Source organism: Pseudoliparis swirei, chromosome 9 (genome assembly GCF_029220125.1).
Source record: "Pseudoliparis swirei isolate HS2019 ecotype Mariana Trench chromosome 9, NWPU_hadal_v1, whole genome shotgun sequence".
In the NCBI taxonomy this organism is placed as follows: domain Eukaryota; kingdom Metazoa; phylum Chordata; class Actinopteri; order Perciformes; family Liparidae; genus Pseudoliparis; species Pseudoliparis swirei.
Genome location: NC_079396.1, coordinates 11866258 through 11886078, shown reverse-complemented (window position 1 = coordinate 11886078; position 19821 = coordinate 11866258). Strand labels below are relative to the sequence as shown.

Genomic DNA, 19821 nt, shown 5'->3' with positions numbered 1-19821 from the left:
ATTTGAAGTTCAGTCCTGTGTGTGTTTTTGTGACATTGTATGGCTCAAAGAATCTTCATCAGTGCTGAACTAATTACTTAATAATTGATTCGAAGAGCAGCAGAAAATTAATTTCCAACCATGTTGATACTTTTAAGTCAATTGGAAGGAATTTCTGCTTTTTTGTACATTTTGTATCATATCACAGTAAATTAATTATTTTTGTGTTTTGGACACATTTTACAAGCTCGGTCGCGTTAAAATCTAAATTATGATGCCAACATTTTATAGTCTAAACGATTAAGATATTAAGAACATACAGATTAATCAATAATGGCAATAATCACCATAGTTAATCACCATAGTTTGTCTATGATCATGTTGATCCATGGTACTGCCATACAGGGATGTATTTGCATTATGTTGGAAAACAGATATCTACAATATCTATATGTTAAAACACATGATATCTGATTGTCAGTATCTTTGTTGAAAGTGTAACATGGACTTCCAAAGTGGAAACAAATTCAAAAAGCAAGAATCAATTTTATATTATGATCATCATTCATTTTATTAAAATAATATCAGTTTCACGAAGTGAAATGCTCCTTTTTCGTACACTTACAGCAACATGAAAACCATTTAATTTAAACGTTATACAAACATAAACTGTCATAAAAGAAAGAACAGTTGAGTTAAAATATCTGGAGATAGACAAAAATATAGTGTGAAAACAGTGTAACATGATCTGTATGTGAACATTAGTGTAACATATTTATAATAACAACACAATGGAAGGAACCAGGTACTGACCTCTCTCTTTATTTATTATTTGTCTAATCTAAAATCTTTTTAATCATTTTAACTCTTGATAGATTTGATTTCTTCTGTGGGTACTGATGAAATCTGCCAATGCTACACATAAGAAATAAATGAAAATAAAGAGTGTTTACTGATGGGTTTGCTGCCAGCCTCAGAAGGGAGTTAGAGTTGTAGACTCACCAGATGAATCCTACTTGAAACGGCATTCAGTGATAGAAAGAGAAACTATAAGAGGAGGCGGCACCAGTGTCTTCGTCGTGAGGAGCTCGTATCTTTGCATTTTGAGTAAAAGGCAATCGTTTTCCTTTTATTCCTTCATTCAAAGTCTTGCTGTGGAGTCTAAAACCAAACCTGAAAAGTCGTGACATAGATACTAGAAAAATAAAAGATTATTAGAATCTAAACATGCAGGGTTATTTATTTCTGTGCTCTAAATTGGTCTGGTTAATAAATAGTTGGAACCTCTTTCAGTTGTGACATGTGAGGGACACATGAATAAAAGTTACTATAATAGAGCTATGTCCTGATATTAGTATTTACTAATTTTTTCTAAATTCATGGGGTGTATTGAGCAGCTTAGTTTTTTTACACAGGAGTAGAAGAAGCAAGATGTAAGAAAAGGTTGAGGTACAAAGGTTAAATAAGGTTTCACAAAAACATGAAATCTTTTTATGAAAGAGACACAAAGGCTGATGGAAAACTCTGTTCAGTTTACGGGTTTTGAAGATGTTGAAGTGTCATTACCGTACACGTTTGGGGAACCCCTCCGTGATGAGCCATGGACAATGAGTCACAATCGGGGTGTGACTGTGTGTAGGAGTGAGTATGGGCGTCCCCTTTATGACTGGTTTCATCAGGGCTCTCCCGATGCTGCCACCTCCAGCACCAACGCACACATCAGCAAGGTTTCCATCCCGACATGTCGATGTGGTGAGGGCTGGTTGGGTGGAGACAGAATCAAAGAGCGTCTCCTCTGAAACGTCATGTTCCACTTCCTAGAAATGGGTTTGTAAACATACGCCATACATGTCAACAGCTCATGATTGATGTCACTGCTTGTGTTTAGAGCGCTTACCAACACATGTGAAGGGACATTACTGGTTGGTTTGAAATCCTGCCTTTCGATTTCATTTAGCACACGGCGTTCACTTCTAAAGGTAGAAGCTCTTGGGTAAAAGATTTCAGTTAAAATCATTTTTGGTCTCTTTCGGATCCACAAACACAAACCCATTCATTCCATGACATTTTCCTGAGACATCACAACTCCTCAGTTCCAGAAGGAGGAACGTCAATCTTCTGTCCCTCGCTGTCTTCGATGAGGTAGCTGCCGGGTGTTTTTGTAAATGTCTGCTTGCCTGCCGGCTGTAGGCACGACACCAGCTCTGGCCATGCTGTGGTCTCTGGCCTCCCCGTGTACCGCTTCCGCCTGCGGTGCGGTGTGCCTCCTTCCTGTGTGTGTCAGAGGCAGTTTGGCCTGATTTATAGGCCCCTGACACACGGCGTTTTGGACCCCACCTCTGCTTCTGGAATGGCTATTCCATGTGTTGGTGGTGGATCCACCTGGGTGGTTCTCCACTGATGGGGGTCAGATGTGGTTCGGCTCACGAGCTCCAGGAGCTCAGGGGAACATAACCTACAGACAGTGTGGAGAGAACGTGCCTTCAGAAAATGTGCTTCCAGGCTGAGGAGGTTTTACTTTAGTTAAAGCAACACGTTTGCAGCAACGGCAGCACATATTTATGATCTGTCCTTCCTAAACATGCTCTACATTAAAACTAAATATAAGGGCATTGGAAAGATTCAAATGTGCTTAACAAAAGTCACTGTGAAGTCATAAAACACGTTTTGGGTCATAACGTTGATTATGGCAATTTCAATGTAAACTGCAACACGACTGGTTGGCTGAGGCATCCAAACAAGCGGCTTTTTCAAGTTGTGTGACATTTTGACAGCTCTGCACACATACACATAGTTTAAGGCGACCGCAGCAGGTGAGTGGAAGTTGGAGAAGAGAGGGAAAAGTGGCGTCACTGTAAAACAAAGAGGAGGTTGAAAGAAGACACACCAGGTGAACATAAAACAAACCGTGGCAGGTCTGTTGACCTCTGTGACCCTGACCACCACAACGTGTATGATCAAAGGTGAAGGGTTAATTTAAAACTGCCTCTGTTTGTGTTTGCCATTGAAATGGCCAGAACATTATAAAGTTCTTATTTGGTGTATATTATTTGGTAGAATAGTAAACATGTTGAAACAATTTGCCTGAAAGGAAGTCTGGTATTAATGGTGTTACACATGTATTGACCTATTGAGGGGGACTTATAACTTCTAACAACTCAATGAGTGTGCTTAATATGTTGTAAATATGAAGACCCAGTTGTTAAAACCAGTTTTAGATTCAGTTGCATCGGTGGAAATGACAGTTAAGTTCCTCACGCTCACTCACGATGGTCACTCCAGTTTACGCACTTAAGCGTCGTCCGTCGCAGTCCCCCCTCCTCTCGCGGCTCCGCCGAGCCGCCGCTGTTTAAATGGGCCAAGTTGAGAAGCGGCGGAGAGTGCAAATCTTGTTTGGTCTGGGTCTGTGAACTTCAGCGTGACTTCAACGACATACACGGGGGTTAAAAACAACTCTTTAAAAACTTTAAACTGTATTAATGCTGTACAAATACTCCTCACGAATATTACGCCTGGTATGTTTCGCTTGTGGTTCTGATTAGTGCCATATGCCACATTGCTTTAAAAAAAATGTAGCCTACTAATATCAGTTTATTATCTTAATTGGCTGTGGATTTGTGTCTTGACCACGTTTAAACTCCCCATAACTGAGTCGATGTGCATTGTTTTCTTAGACTGCACAGACGATTAAAAAGGAATATACTCGGTGAATATATATCAAAAATAAAAAAAACTCCAAGCTACTTCTAATTTCCCCAAAGGCAAAGAAATAAGAGACACGACGCGTAACTGCGGCGGGTAATGGTCACCATAGGTAACATAATGTCCGGGGCTCAGGGCTCTCCATGTCAGGTATTAACAGACCGAGTGTGATTAAATGTGGGAGGTAGAAGCTGTGAGGCTGGCGGAGAGCGCCGCTGCCGCTGCGAGCTGGAAACTACTGAATGGGAATCTATCCGGCAACTTCACCAGACCGCTGTCTCACGGCGACACGGGGGCTCTGCGTAAAACCAAGCGGCGCGTCTCCAAGTCTGGCTCAGCCCAACTCACAGACGGAGAGGACGCAGAAGTTGGGTCGGGCGAGCTGCTTTTCACTTGTTACCGGCGCTCGGCTCCCACTAACATGCCTGCTATCAAAAAGGAGAGGCTGGATGGAGACGACATGGCATTGACTGCGTTCAACCAGTCCGAATACCTGGCCCCTTTAAATGCCGCCGCTATCCCCGTGGTGACCCCGCATCCGCCGCCGTATGACCACATTTTCGCCCATCACCGTGCGTACTTGGGGCTCCACGACTCGGCGCTGCATCACCAGCACCTCCACCATCACACGGACGACTTAATGCTGGAGAGGTTCTCCTCCATCCCGGACTTTCAGCCCTTCTTCGACAACGGGGAGCCGTGCATCGAAGTGGAGTGTGGGGAAAACAAGGCTTTGCTTTATATCAATAAATTGTGTCAAGGTAGTAAGGGACCCTCAATTAAATACAGGGGCGAGTGGCTTACCCCCAACGAGTTCCAGTTTGTCAGTGGACGAGAGACTGCCAAAGATTGGAAACGCAGTATTAGACACAAAGGTAAGAATAACCTCCACTATCCTCATGGTTCGTTGGCAGAGATGGACACCTCGCCATCAATGTAACACTTTTTAGACGCCACTTATTCTGGGTACAAAGTTGGGTCTCGTGGATCGGTGCTGAGTTTTGGAGTGAAAGGGTTACAGCAGTCGGTGCGTAAGGAGACGGATGAAAAAAAGGCGCATATCCTCCACATACCCCGCGAGGCTTTGACTCAGAGTTTGGGCAGCGACCAGACACCCAACCCGGCATTTGGAGTGGGCTGCACTGGGACTGAGGTGAAAAGTTAGACGTAGATGAGTCAATGCGTGACAGTTAAAATATGTTTTTTCTCATTATGGGTTGAATCGTTCCGTTAAGTGCAGCTGCACTTTTTACGCATTGCATGCTCGGTCCGAGATGGGCTTCATTTTTAAATAAGCGCTTTGTTTGTCCACTCCAGTTACAAGGGAGGTTTTAGCAAACATTTACACTTTTCAACTCAATACTAGGCTAATTGTAAGGCTGCTTTTATTCATAGTCAGATGATTTTGGGTATCCGTTAGATGTTCCGGTACAATAACCTTAATAGCATGAATGTAGTGATACAGTTCCGGTATTTTTATGTGGACATTTTTAGCTTAGTATTTTTAAACAATAATTCCGCATGGTCCACGCACCCCCTCTCTACACAAACTAACGCACACACGCGCGCGCACACACAAACACACGTGCACACGCACGCACACACTCACACACAAGGTTACTCAGGCAGAGCTGACACGCGTTAGGATGTGTTGGGGGAGGGTGTCGCCCCCAGGTCAAAAATGGTAGCCTAATAGTTTAATATACCGATTGCTATAGACAGATGACAGTAGGCTGCTGTCTCTCTGGCTCACAGCACTTGACCTCTGAGTAGAATTAAACTTCATGGCAGAAAAGTAGAGACAAGTCAAGTTGTCTGCAGAGACTCCTTCAGAGTACATGCTGTGCGGATTGGATGCTTTCTGACAAGATGTGTCGTGAACACATTGAGTCCTGAGAGGGTGGGATGAAGAAAAAGGCCCATTCTCAAGCAAGTTGATAATACCGTATCACATGCTGGAGGATATGAGTTTACTGGCTGGAGAATATGGTTGGTATTTACTAAAAGCGTTTCACTTGTTTGTTTGTTTTTCCAGGGAAAAGTCTCAAGACTCTTATGTCCAAAGGAATCTTACAGGTGCACCCTCCGATCTGTGATTGTCCTGGTTGTCGAATTTCATCTCCAGTGGTAAGAACTTTGTCTTGGTGTTACTCTCTGTCTGTCCTTGTGAAGTCAATATGTTGCTACATGGAAAATATTGTTTTAGTTTGACTTGAGGACAACTTCTCTGCTGTGGATATTCAATACATAGAACATGGGGTATTACAAATGTCCTGGATAGTTCATGGTAGTCAGGAAGCTGCCCCATTGGTGAAGGTTGTAACTTCTCAAATGGCAACATGCATGCAGAGCTGGAAGATATACAACATGTGTGAAAAGATGTATTTGCGATTGTAATATTGTACGCCCAACATATAGTGTTTTTATAGTTACGTAAAACACTTTTTAACTTGCTGGTTATGAATGCTTGTGCTTGCCTGGCTGTAATATTAAGTTATACCAAAATCACAAAATTGCCTTTAAGGTCTTTTTTATTCTAAACTGTTGTTTCTTTCCCAAATCGATATTACAGATCGTATTCTTTTAATTTAGATTTAGTTCAGCTTGTGTGAAAGCAAGACTAGGCATACTAATATTTCATTGACATATTTGTGTTGTGTCACCCAGCTTCACACACATGAAACAGGGGGTGAGTGTACACTGGAGCATTGTCTTTGTCTGTAACCTTGGTGATGAAGACCCTACAGGCACACGTGTCAACGTTGATGGTAATTCTTCTCAGCATGAATATCAAATCCACTTTCAGCCCTTCGCCGATGCTGAGTATCAAACAGCCCTTTTGATTTCGAGGCATTGACCGGCTCGATGTGGCTGTTTGACGAGAGGTGTTGTTGGTCGGGCTCCTCTGTCCCATTGTATCTGTTTCCTCACCTGGCTGCTGAACTTTTGTTTGCCCAGTGCGTCCCTCGGGGCTCAGGCCAGGGGCACATTGCCAAACCTTGAGGCCATGCAGGTGTGTCACGATTACAGCATCGCCGCCGCTCTGTGTGTGTGTGTGTTTGTGTGTGTGTGTGTCAGCTCTGAGCAAGCACACTGCCGGCTCACCGTCGCCAAATCTGTTCACACAGGTGCGAGTTGTGAGTGTGTGTATGTGTCTTTACGTGTGTGTGTTTTTATCACCACGGAGCGCATCTGTCGTCGCTCCCAAGCACTAATCTTGAGGGAAGGGTGTAAGAGGCTTAGCGAGCTACTGAGCGTGGCTACTGCTGATTATTGTGGGCGAGGCACGCAAGGCAAAGGCGGTTTAGATAAGCCGGAGGTGTTTGAGTGATACAGGTAAACTGGTGACATTTTTCACAGCCACAAATGAAGACCTGTACCCTGACACACAGGGTTCAGCCAAACGAAGGGAGGTAGGGCGTGCAGGGAGAACGGATAGTAGAAATATACATGTCTTCATTTTTGCTGAAGGGTTTGAGCCATGTTCGCTAATGTTCAGGCTCATAGCGGATATCGGAGTGATTGGATTGTGGCTTGCTTGGGCTTGTGCAGTTGCACTTAAATTACAGCTGTTACGTAGTACAACTCTGTCATTGACGTCAGCAGAGATATGAGAGCTGCACGGTTGTTGTTGTTGTTCTAGCCTTCTCTTCATGTCCTCGTCTGGTGCTGAAGCCTGAAGTCGAACCCACCAAGTGAATACCACCATGACACTTTCACGTACACACACACACACACACACACACACACACACACACACACACACACACACACACACACACACACACACACACACACACACACACACACACACACAGGCTCAGTATATTGGCAGCTCCGTGTGAGGCGGTGAGGGTTAGACGGAGGAGGGAGGGCAGAGGGGATTGTGTGGCCTGTACTGGCGTCTTCCTCTCTCCCCACTGACTCCCCTCAGGCCATGGCAGCCAGCCTCACTGATGAGCTCTCTCTCTCTCTCTCTCTCTCTCTCTCTCACACACACACTGCACTACAACACACTCACTACACACCAACCCCCACTATTCACTCACTCACTCATTCACGACACACTATATGCTTGCATCCTCACACAAATTACCTCATGCAGTCATTGATTTTGAAAGTTTGATGGCTGAACTTTGAGTGATGTTGTTTCGCTATAGGCGTGAGGCAAGCGATCATAAAAAAAGTGGAGCAGCTGGTGGGAAGACTTTTCACCTGCCTGCTCAGAGCTCATGGAAGTTAATATGCTGCGTTGACCCGTTCACAAGCTGTTTATTACAACTCAACCGTTGTCTCACCCACAAGTGTAGAATTACAATATGTTGATGACATACCTTCGGAGGTGTGTTAGCTTTCTATTCAGCATTGTTGTGTGATACATGATTTCTCAACTTAAATTGGTATAAAAGTTGCCCATTGGAATACATGTTGCTGATTGTGTGTGTTTCGGACTTCATGTCATTCTTTTGCACATATAATACTTTAGATTATACGATAGATTATGGATGCACGTTTTGTTGTTAGTTTTCTATCCGTGTCTCAATACATGCATGTCTTTGATTACATTTTTTTGTACGCCCGCGATGGCTGGCTTGACTTGCCTGCTTGCTGTGTGCGCATGTGTGTGTGTTCGTGCGTGAGTCTCCTCCCGGGAGAGCTGGGCTTCCTCTGCTCTGTTATTTCAGCGGAACTGGCGGAGGCCGGGAGGAAATTACACTCCCCTCCTCCGGCTCGTAAAGACCTCTTTCAATCAAGGGCTCCTCTTGCAAAGTGGAATTAAACAAACACACACACACACACACACACACACACACACACACACACATACACACACACATACACAGTTTCGCACAAATGTATATTCTATCTCATTACATTTTCATCATGCGACTTCCAAAAGTGTTAATGGGGAAAAGATCATTAAAATCAAAGTGCAACATATTGAATGAAATATTAGAAATTGGGCTGCCATGTGACGTGGAGTTGTCTTCATAGATCAACTTCCTACTGTACGTGTTGTGTATTTGTGCTAGCATGTGTGTTGCTGAGGTTATGTTGCGATGGTAACACCGGAATCGGTCATTGGCCCAGAAGTGTTCAGAACTGTGGTCGCATGCAGCGTGTTTATGCACTTCTGTGTGCTTCTCTGTGAGTATCGGACACATTAGAGATAAAGTAAGACGAACGATATGTGCGTTGTAGGTCTTAATGTCGCTTATAGAGATCAATACGTATTTAAATATGCGTCAAACATATAGAAATACAGTAACACTCCTCCACACACTTGCAAAAACTCTTTTGTGCCTCTTGTTGTCTTTCTATACAGTAAAAATAAACAGTTTATTTCGCAAATAAGCCATTAGCCGCTGGTGTGCATATCAGCAAGATGTCGCCGCTGAGTGTGTGTACGCTCTGTGTGAGCGTCTAAAAGTGTTGCTCACTAAATGACTGGATGCGTCGTGTGTGTTTGGATGCGGACGCTGTTAACAGGCAGCTAAAATAAGTTGGAGCATCTGTCTATCAGCTAAATAACAACAACAAAGCCCACAGCGATATTTCTGAAACCCCTCCTCCCAACATCTGTGTGTGCGCACAGATGTGTGTTTGCGTTTGTTCGCCATGTGATTTCCTCTGATTATCGTCACATCAGGCCTTTGCAGACAGTATGTCCTGTCATAGTTTTACCCATCCATCCATCAGTTCACTCCAAACCAGCACACTTAATGTGTGTAAACACAGCATTAGTCAGTCAAAGTAATCGGTTTTCTACAGTTATATTTACAGTTATATGATCATTTGCAACGTTTAAAGTGTAATAAAGTAGATAGCTTCCGAATTTCTTGATCATCACATTCATGCATGGGAAACCAAGGGAAACATCTTTAGCTTACACATTTTTAATGTTTAATACTAATGTGCTAAAAAGTCAGCATGAGAAACATTACAGACTCATAAAGACTCATAAAGCCTACATGTTATGTTGCTGGCATAAATGAGGGTCATCTAAGTAGATTATACCTCCACAGCATAATTTATGCTCACCATTCAAATTGTGTCCACCTTTATTTCATAGGTCGAGCCCGAAGGATGTGAAGAGGTGTAATTTTAACAACGTGTATTAAATGAAACTATTTCGAGTTTGTTGATCTTCACATGACATTCTCATAACTGTCATCATACTTGTTGCGACCAACACCAGAGAAAACATCAGTTGAATTTAGCAACCGCAACCTTGAATGCTGGCCCCCACCTCCCCGGTGTTTGAGGCTCAGCGTACCTGTCCAGAGAGCTCCCCTGCCGAGGCCTCGGTGGGCCGACCCAAACAGGAGAGAAGAAGGGAGGAGGAGGAGGGAGAGGAAGAAACGAGAGGGAAATGGGAGAGACGGAGGCGTGCTGGCACGCTTGACTGCACCGCCACTGACCTCCCAGCGCCGCCCAAGCAGCCGCCCCACCCCTCCTCCTCCTCCTCCTCCTCCTCTCTTCGCCGCCTCTCGCCCTCTGTGCACCTCTCCCCCTCCCCCAATGCTTACCCATCCCTCCCCCCTTGCCCTGTGCCGCTCCACTGGGCTGCAACTGCCCGCTCGGCTCAGCGCGTGGGGGCCGAGGGTGCAGGAGAGCATGAGTGTGTGTGTGTGTGTGTGGGAGGGTGGGGGGGGGGGGCGGTGGGGGGGAGGAAGGGGACTAGGTCGCATGCCTGTCCGCCCTACAGTGCTTTCTCACTTTTTTTTCTCTTTCTCTCACATGGCCTTGAAGAACCAAGTGTTGCCTAAAGTCTGAAACCACACACACACACACACACACACACACACACACACACACACACACACACACACACACAGTCATCCTGAATAAGATCAATTTAGCTGAGTTTTACTTGATAATCTTCATGCTTCATCTCAGAAAAAAATTATAGAAGTAGAATTTTTGATGTTCTTTGTGCAATATCAATGGAATTATGTACTTAAAGCAGCATGTGGAGCCACTCAGGCAGTACTGTGCTACCACAGCAGTTTAACTATTAAGGACACATCTAGCTCTACAGAATTTATTTGAAAATTTAAAAGAGTTGACAAAAATTATGAAGCCAAGTTTTAGTTATAGATCTTAAATGTACCCATCTGTATGGTATTGCAACATGGCTGGAGACGCTCTCCATCCCAAATAAAATATGTGAGTCACACTTGTTGACAACAATGTGTGTTTATGTTACTTGGTTGGTTGATATAATGAAAAATATTTTAGGAATACTTAAAGCATTATACTCTGTCATCTTTGCTTTGAACTTGCAAGATGTGACACATTGCAGTGATGAGTGTCAAAGGGATTTTTGTATGCTTGTGTTTTCTGCCATTGCAAAAAATTAACATTAGTGACAGGATTTTACTTTGTGTGTGTATGTGTGTAAATAGAAGAGTGGATCGTATAAATGGCCACACGGTGTATGGAGGATGAATGTGTCTATTCCTTTACCTCCTGGTAATATCTATAATATGAGCATTATATTCTTATGACAGAAGAGTTCAACATATTTCTAATAACATAGCTGCAGTTTATTCACAGACGTTCTTGATATTTGCTGTCCTTGCAGATTTTGCAGTGAGTTTGTTTTGGTGCACACTAATAATTTAATTAGAACCAGATTAGGCTCGCCATTTTCTCCCCGTGGCCTGCGCAGCATAGTGCGCCTTTTGTCTGATTTGGTTCAGTGTTTTGGTTCTGAATATGCCCCAGAAAGGTCATAAAGGGCAGCGGATGCAAATGGGTGTTTATATAAACAAACATTGTCATGGCTCGAGATGAAGAAAAATAAAAACAGCTAAATTATTTGTGGATGACAGCAAAACGGCTTTCATGTCACAACTATCTCAAAGTAAAAGAGATCGTACTAAGGCGCATGCTAAATTACTCAAAGCAGAAACTATGAACACCGACACATCTCTCATCCTTCTTGTTTTGTGGCACTAATAGAAGTTTTATTCTACCGGCGACTACACTTCTTGAGACATTATCCTTCCTTTCAAGGACCACATCATATTAACTTTATTATTGGATTACTGAGGAAATCTGGTTACTACGAACCATGTAAACACTTTAATTAAACTATTACTTTAACCCGATTATCCACAGTAATTAAGTTTGCATACTGAGCGATCTCATTTTGACTAAAGCTGACAAATAGTAGCCAATCACCTTTTCTGGATGCACCTGTGAACAAGTCATGACGTCAGAGATGAGGAGGTGAGACTTAGCGAAGTAAGAATTTGAGTTTTGTGTATAACTTGATCCCAGCCTCACACAAACACTGAGCAGGCAAATTGTTTTGGCCTTGTTATGTGAGCACGGTAATGACTGCTTCATCCCCCCAACCCCCCTCCTCACGCTCTTTTTTTTCCCTCACTCCTTCTCTGTCGTCTCCTCTTCCCCCTCCCCCTACTGCTCGCGCCAAGTCGGCCCGCCATCCCGCCTACACACACACACACACACACACACACACACACACACACACACACAAATGCACACACGCTGCGAGGTAACGGCAGACAGGCGCGTGACTCATTAGGCATTCGTCCCCCAGGGAGATTGCTGGGGGGGCGCGTGCGAGGGAGAGAGAGCGCCGCAGCTGCAGGAATGTCACGGGCGGCTACCGCTGTGTGTGTGTGTGTGCGCGCGTGTGTGCGCGCGCGCTCGCTAATGCGAGTTGGAGCCAGCGGCAGGGCACTGCACCTTTCAGGAAAAAACGCAGAAAGAAAACTAAAAAATATATTATTACTCCTCATTTTCCAACGAGAGCTCATTTAAAAATATGAAATAAATGTGGAGAGAAAATACTAGATTGCCTTTTAATTCCTGCTTGAATTTAACGCCTTTTGCTGGCCAACGTGTATAGCTGTGATATTAGCCTGTATTGTTTCTCAGTACAAGATCATTTAGTTGCTTTTAAAACCAAAACCTTTCCATAACTAAAGGGTTTCATTAATGACGCTACCCAAATTACTTCGAGGAGCCTATATGGCACATTGCTCGGCATAGTTAATCACCAGATGGATTTTATTTGAAATATGAGAGCTTTATCTACTCCAGAGAATGTATGCAGATTATATGTGTTGTCGCTTGAAAGACCAGTTTGAAGTGGGACACATTTCACTTCTTGACATTTTTCAAGACTGTCTTCATTTACTTAACCCAGAAAATCCACCTCAAACAGCATTCGGTGCCATTTAGTATGGTAGGGTTGTAAAGGGTCGTTATCAAGTTCAGCTTCTAGTACTATTTTCAGATCATACTATTGCATCATTTGTGTACTATATGAATATACAGTATATTGGGAAGTGTCTCTGAATGGTTTTTTTCGTGTCTGCCTACTGATATCATATGACTGATATGACTCATATGACCATTTCAATTGTCTAGATTGTGTAAGAGTTGGTCAGGGTGTCCCTAATCCCTATGTGCATCTCTGCGCATGCGTGTCTATTTTTTTTGTGTAAATGTGAAGGCCAGATATATTTCTTGGCTGCCAGACTGACAGAAAGCGTGGGAGGTGATATTCATAGAAGTGCTTTTAGTGGGACTTTTATGAGAGACTTTTTTCCATGGCTGAGGAGGTTGACCACACAGTGAGGTTGCCTCAGCTCTGTGCACATGCTTGCGTGTTTGTGCGTGCTCGTACGTGCCTGAACGTTCAGGCGCCCTTCCTTTGAGCGCCGTACGTGGGCCGCCAGGGGTGTGTTTTGCTTCGTGTTTTGTTTCGGAGAGCCCTCCCCCGTGCTACGGAAGTGTTGCCGGAAGCAGTGGGAGCTCACCCCCAGTTCTGCGTCAGTGCCACTAAAGAAAGGATCGGGGCTTTCCGGGAGGAGGGAAGAGGGAGGGAGGGAGGGAGGGAGAGGGGCTGTGAGCCTGGGTACGTCACGGCCATGTGGGTGGTTGTCTACACGCTTCCACACACTCACACAGCCTCAGTCACGACTGGTCTTAGACAAACTATTCTATTTTGCTGGCATGCTCCAAGTAAAATCCCCTGCTTTAGTTTGGAGGGGAATTCTAAGGAACAGGTGTGTGTGTGTGTGTGTGTGTACATGCAAATATGTGTGCGTGGAGGTGGTGAGGATAGTGTGCATGTGCGATTTTATGTTTTCCCTTACGATGCGAAGACAGCAGTCGTGAGGCTTGTACTTGGAGCTGCAGCGTTTGTGTTTAACAGATGTGTGTGTCTGACAGATGAAACTGCATCAGTGGAAAAGTGTTGTTCTATTGTTCTGATCTGATGTCATGCTCCTGTTTCCTGCTTCTAATGCGCCCGGTTGGAGCTCCGGCACTAACTTCTTTACAGCGAGGCCTTGTGTGAAAGTATCACAAGTATCAGAAAGTGATCCACTGTCCTCAAACATTAGAGCAGAACTTGAAGAAAGCTTCGACGGGGAAGAAGAAGCAGGAAAAAGCTCTTTTCTGGCAAAGCACGATAAAAAAGAGAAGGGAGAGAAATGTGCGGAACTCAGTGGCCTGCTCATCCTCGGGGATGTTTTCATCTTTCTCTGTCTTCCACCCCCCCAACTCTTTTTAATGTCTGCCATTTGAGAGACTCCAGAGGGGCTGCACCTGTTTGCCTCTTGGCTCGGAGCCCCCAAATCCCTCCTCCTGCCCCCGCCTGCCACTCAAGCTGCCGCGCTTCCTGGGATGGAAGGGACTGAGGGAAGGAGGGAGTGGGGAGGAGTGGTGGAGAGCGGGGTTGCGTGTGGTGGGAGGGATAGCTGGAGGGCTTAAAGGCGTTCGGGAAGAAGCCTAGAGATGTAAGCACAGATAGGGAGGGGGGTGTGGTGAGGGGTGGGGGGGGGGGGGTATAGTTTCAAATCCAAGTCCACTCGACACCGGGCAGACCTTACTTCTGTGGAGAGTTCGCTCTCACATATTTTGATTTAATTTATGTACTTTTTCCTCACCTTCTCTCACCTGTACAGATCCACATCTGCTCAGCCCTCTCTTCTCTGTTCACTTTTCTCCTCAGCCTATCCTTCCCTTGCTCCGATTTCCTTCCCCGGCTCAATCTCTCTCTTCTACTTTCTCCATCTACCATTTCCACTCCTCTTCTCCTCTCTTCTTCTCCTATCTTCTCTCTGTGATAGGACCATGTTAATCTGCAGTGACCTCTTCAGGTCACATTAAAGGTCGCGCAGCTTCCCGTCCCAATGCCCCTAGGGCCACCCTCTACTCTATATCCTTTATGTTCCTGGCAGCGTTGGAGAAAAATCAATAAACCACCAACAAACTTTTTTCCCCATCAGTTTAGTTTTAGAGTAAAAGTAGACGTATGCCAAACGTGACGTCTGTGTTTGGTGCTGGTGCAAGAAGCAGCTCGTTTCAAAAGGAAGCTTCTCTGTTAATGCAGATATACCTGTACAGGTTGGCCTCAGGACCAGAGTACCTCTTAATGATCACGTTACACGTTAACTGGATGGGATTTAACACTATTAATGAAATAAAAGTAGATATTGTTGCAGTAGTTTATCTTCATACAGTTGAACTGTTAAGGTCAGTTTGGTGAAGTTTGCATCTTAATATTATCACTTGGCGTGGCGGATGCTGGACATTTCACCATTATCCATTGTTGTTTCTCAAACACTTAAAGCAAACTATTTAGACTTCTGTGCTCGCTAGTTTTTATGTGTTACATCTGACTCGATGTGTGATATAAATATTTCTTCTCAAATTACAATCTTGAGAGATATTTGACAATCTTTCCACATACCAACCACGGTAACTGCAGAAGGTACCCCCTGGAGAACAAGTACCCCTGGTTGACAATTACTGATTTAATGTATTTTTTTACGACGTGTAAGCAGGATAACACGACACAAAATAGCGGATACATACAAAGTAAAACTGAGGGCCATTTTTATTGAAGTCTTGATTAGTCCTGCTTATATTTTCAGAGAGAACTCTCTCATCCAATGTGCTGTGACACAAAAAAAGGCTCCTGCAAATGATCAGAACCTAAAAATGCCAAACACTGAGAAATGCATTCGACAATGTATACATGAATCCTGTTGCTAAAGTCTCTCTTTTCTTTGTGCCTTGCTGTGCAGAACCGCGGACGCTTGGCTGAGAAACGTACCATCCCCCTTCCTCCTAACCGGGTGCCCAAGAAGGAGCTGGCCTCCATCTTCAGCAGTGACGACAGTGAAGGCAGCGACCGAGCCAGTGGAGATCATGCCCACATCAAACAAGAGGACGAGCTGCATTACAGTATCATGAGAAAGAGGTGAGGCCCCCGTGACTTCTACGGCCATGACTTGAATGCAGTTTGATGGACAGCCCAAGCGTGTTCGATGTTTGGGTCCCATGCCATTCTTATCAGATAGGGGTTGAGATTCCTTTACTTCTTACATGCAATACAATACACAACGTGGCTTTCCTGCCATTAAAGCGTCCAAAAAAACAACGTTGCCAAAGCAATCAAATTAATATTTTCCGTTGCTTTTTCTTACATTTTTGGACACTCATCATAAGTCACTAATAGTGAGTTGAGGATCATTTAGAAGTGTTAGGGACTGATTCTGAGATGAACAAACACAGAACCGTGTTTCAAAAATAGAGATAGAGCTTTTGCTTTGGGATGTCTTATGGAAGGACGCGTCCTGCAATGTTGAATGTGTTAATTGTAGGGCTGTCAATCGATTAAAAAAAATTAACTAATTAATCGCACATTTTGAAATTGCGATTAATTAATCGCGATTAAAAGTGTTTTCCTTCTTTTTAAAGACAAAACTTCACACAGAGCTGTGTTTTCAAAGAGGCTCCTACATATACAGTGCCAGCGAGGTATTTAATATCGTGGATGATAAATTGTTTCTTCAGTGAAACATCAGATTAGTAAAAAAAATATATATATTGAGACCCCATTGGTCCTGTCATCTTTAACACTGAACACAGCAGAACCAGTGGCCTTGGTAACTGACTGACATTCACATATGTCACGTTAACCCTCTGGAGTCTGGGGGCATTTTATACATTTTACAAAATAAATTAAATTCACCGTTTAAAGTCTTTTGCGTGTGACACACCCCCACGTGTTATACATCAAACATTCCAGAACAATCTCAGCTCTGAAATAAGGCTCATTGTCCTCACGCCGTGTTCTCTGGTTCTCTGACTGACAGGCTGCTAAATGAGCCTTACCTGTGAGGTGGGAGGTCCTTTGTGATTTACTGAGTGTTCATTGGTTGTTTTTACCGAAACGGATTGACAAATCATGGTGAAGGTTTCGTGTGACGAGTTCTTTCCGCGCCGCGTCACCCGACACGTCGCCCCTTCGTTCCTCTGTGTATCAGAGGGGGAGACGGGAGGAAGGAGGAGCAGGAGGAAACCCGACTGATTCATCCACGAGTTAAACTGATTTATGGTCCTTATTTTCGCGGAGAAAAAAATGGTTTTAAAAACGGAAACAGTGTCAAACCGTACTGCCGCGGTTTAAAAAAATATATATATATTTTAGTGCGTTAACGCGGCCAAATTAATCGCATAGATTAACGCGTTAACGCTGACAGCCCTAGTTAATTGGTTTGTTGAATTGCGTTTTGCTGCTCCTGCCAAGTCTCAGTGTATCCATCTTGACTTGATATTGAAGACTGAGCCACCTGAGTCACCAGTGTCCGCTCCGTTGCATCCCATGCTGTGCTTGGGAGCAGTTAGATCACAGAGTGTTTGATATAAAACATTCATAAGGCATTGCTGTTGCATTTTCATATCATGTTATTGCATTTTTTCATCTTAAGTGTCGAGAACGTTTTGAAATGGTGATGAAAGCTTTGGAATCCATGTTCATTGTGAAATACATTGTGCAGCACGATTGACATTTTTCCCAAAATGTTTTAGAGCCAGTGGTATGATATTAGTAAAAAACATGAACAGACGTGGCGTGACAGATTGAGATTAAGAGAGGGAGTAGTATATGCTGTCTCAAAAAAATGCACGGCCCGGTCAGTCTCTGGATCCTCAGCCGATACACCAGTATACGTGTGTTGTTCTTTTAATCAAATCAGGAGGGAAGCACAATTCTTGACAGGAATGTCTGTTGGAGGCATCAAACCATAATAATACCACAAATGTTTTCAAAAATGCCAGTGGTTTATTTGGGGGGGAAAACATCACATTTTAGTTTTGAATCAGTAAATTCCTGTTTGGATGAAGAGTGCTCAAGAATTGTGGTAGATTGGGTTTGTCACAAAAATGTGAACTGCATTTCCTAAAATCCGGTTTGGATTCAAGTGAGTATGTTCACATGGTCACACTTGCAAATTCACGTATGCAGGGTGACGGTGAGGTCACCGCATTACGATGAATCAGATCGCTTTGAAAGACGGCGCTCCCTCTCTCTTATGGCCAACAATCTGCTGTTACAAACTGGAAAAGATGGGAATAAAATTGTTTATTTGCTCTTTTTACAATCATTACGTGGATCCATTTTAAGTGACAGAAATTAGACATTTTCAATATGGAATAAACATCACATGGATTCTTGATTACTTGGTATATACATGACAGATCATGGGCGGATATAATGCAGAAGCTGTTCATTGATTAACCTCAGAAAGTCCCCAGCTGCATTATAAGCAGCTTGTGCAACCTCATTACAGGCGGGGATGTTTTTAAAAAAAAATGTCTTGAGACTTGCGTGTGACATGGCGGACAGCACAGCAACTGTGAAGCTTTAAATGGATCCGCTAACCTCATTTAAGAGGGCTTCCCCTCCCCCTGACACTTGTGCCGCTGGCGTGTTAAGATGATAATGAATTTAAAGAACACTTATGACTAATATGTCAGGCTTTTACCCTTTGAAAGGCGACGGACTCGCTGGAGCCGCAGCTCCGGTCTGTCCTGGGCATCCGTCTCAGCCCTGCTTTATCCCCCAGCGCAGGTCTGGACGAACGGGATAATGGGATGTCCAATCACGGAAATGTGATTTCTATTGACCGCAGCTTCGTAAGTGAGTCGTAGAAGGGTCTTAACAAATTGGATTTGGCCAATGGATGTGAAAAATACAGGGCCTCTGTATACATGTGTGAGCGTATCCGTGCCGTCTCATCCACACATCATCAAGGCTGGCGTTACCTACTTTAATCTACATTTATCCAAATGTTTTTACATAACGCTTCATGCAGCAAATCACCTTCAGGTGGCATCACATTCCACACATACAGTTATGTCATGTTTTTAAAAGAGGATTTTTCTGTCAGTGTCAACAAGTGCTGAGCATTTTCACCCGGACGTCTTCTCAAGTTCATTATACACCGGCCCACCTTCTTTGTACCAGATTAATGTTAATATTCGCCGGCTTTACAGACAGTTAGTTAACTTGGGGCTCCACAGATCTGCGCTTGTCCTTCTGAATGAGAACACAAAGCATCTAGAGACTGAAATGCTGCCAAATCTCGGAGCCAAACAAATAATCGTTACCACAATAAGTTCTAAAGAAGCTCCTCGGGGGGTCAGACCCAAAGTCTAATGTGGCGCCTGTGAAACACAACAACTGAAAGGTAGAAACACAATCTTGTTACCACCTTTGGTGTATTGTCTTGGTATCGATGCTGCAGATTGTTTGCGTCAGACTTTTGTCAACACAGATTTATGGATTCATCTCTGCGACTAAATATTTCATACCGATAACTTTCTACTGTCTTATTACTCAATGGCAAAACACTACCTTAGTGCTTGTTTCAGTTAGCCGTAGATAACAAGGCTTTGATTGAAAAGTGCTGACTCAGAGTCTGGGTAATTACCCGGCAACCAACGTGGATTTTATAAGTTACGCCCGCTGACGTCTGTCTTTCAGTCTTTGCCTCGTAGAAAGAAAGAATCCACCGTACCAATATCAACATTTACCAAAACAAGCAACGGCAGTTTCTCAGTGTTGCTGCTTCATCACTGACATAAACAAAATGCCTCCTCCCACAAAAGCAACAACATGGACTGACTGTCAGTGGCTCACACTGGGCCTCCACTTATAAGGGCCATCTTGTCCTGCGCTCTGCCACTCAGCAGGGAGTAAAGCTGATTGAAACAAGCAACACACTGAATTCAACATAACATACCACCATCCCATCTCATTATTTGGGATTGGCATCTCTATCTTCAGCAGCAAGGTTA

General features: G+C 43.9%; 1 protein-coding gene and 1 long non-coding RNA gene across 5 annotated transcripts in view; one reads left to right on the top strand and one right to left on the bottom strand.

Moving 5' to 3' along the window:
- Positions 1-530: 530 nt before the first annotated feature.
- On the bottom strand, positions 531-4349 carry LOC130199068 (uncharacterized). The gene is made up of 4 exons (XR_008832740.1): positions 4262-4349; positions 3248-3401; positions 2768-2831; positions 531-2434 (listed from the first exon to the last, which is right to left on the bottom strand). It is a non-coding gene; the product is annotated as an uncharacterized LOC130199068 (long non-coding RNA).
- Positions 3752-19821, top strand: part of samd11 (sterile alpha motif domain containing 11) — a 51088-nt gene continuing 35018 nt past the window's right edge. For 3 of the 4 annotated variants that reach the window (XM_056422267.1, XM_056422268.1, XM_056422266.1), the window contains exons 1-3: positions 3752-4556; positions 5717-5808; positions 15762-15937. In XM_056422267.1, coding sequence (XP_056278242.1) covers positions 3857-4556; positions 5717-5808; positions 15762-15937 — 968 coding nt within the window. In that variant the 5' untranslated portion in view covers positions 3752-3856. Of the gene's footprint in view, positions 4557-5348; positions 5611-5716; positions 5809-15761; positions 15938-19821 lie in introns of those variants that run through there. The other variant, XM_056422269.1, reaches the window with a different exon arrangement.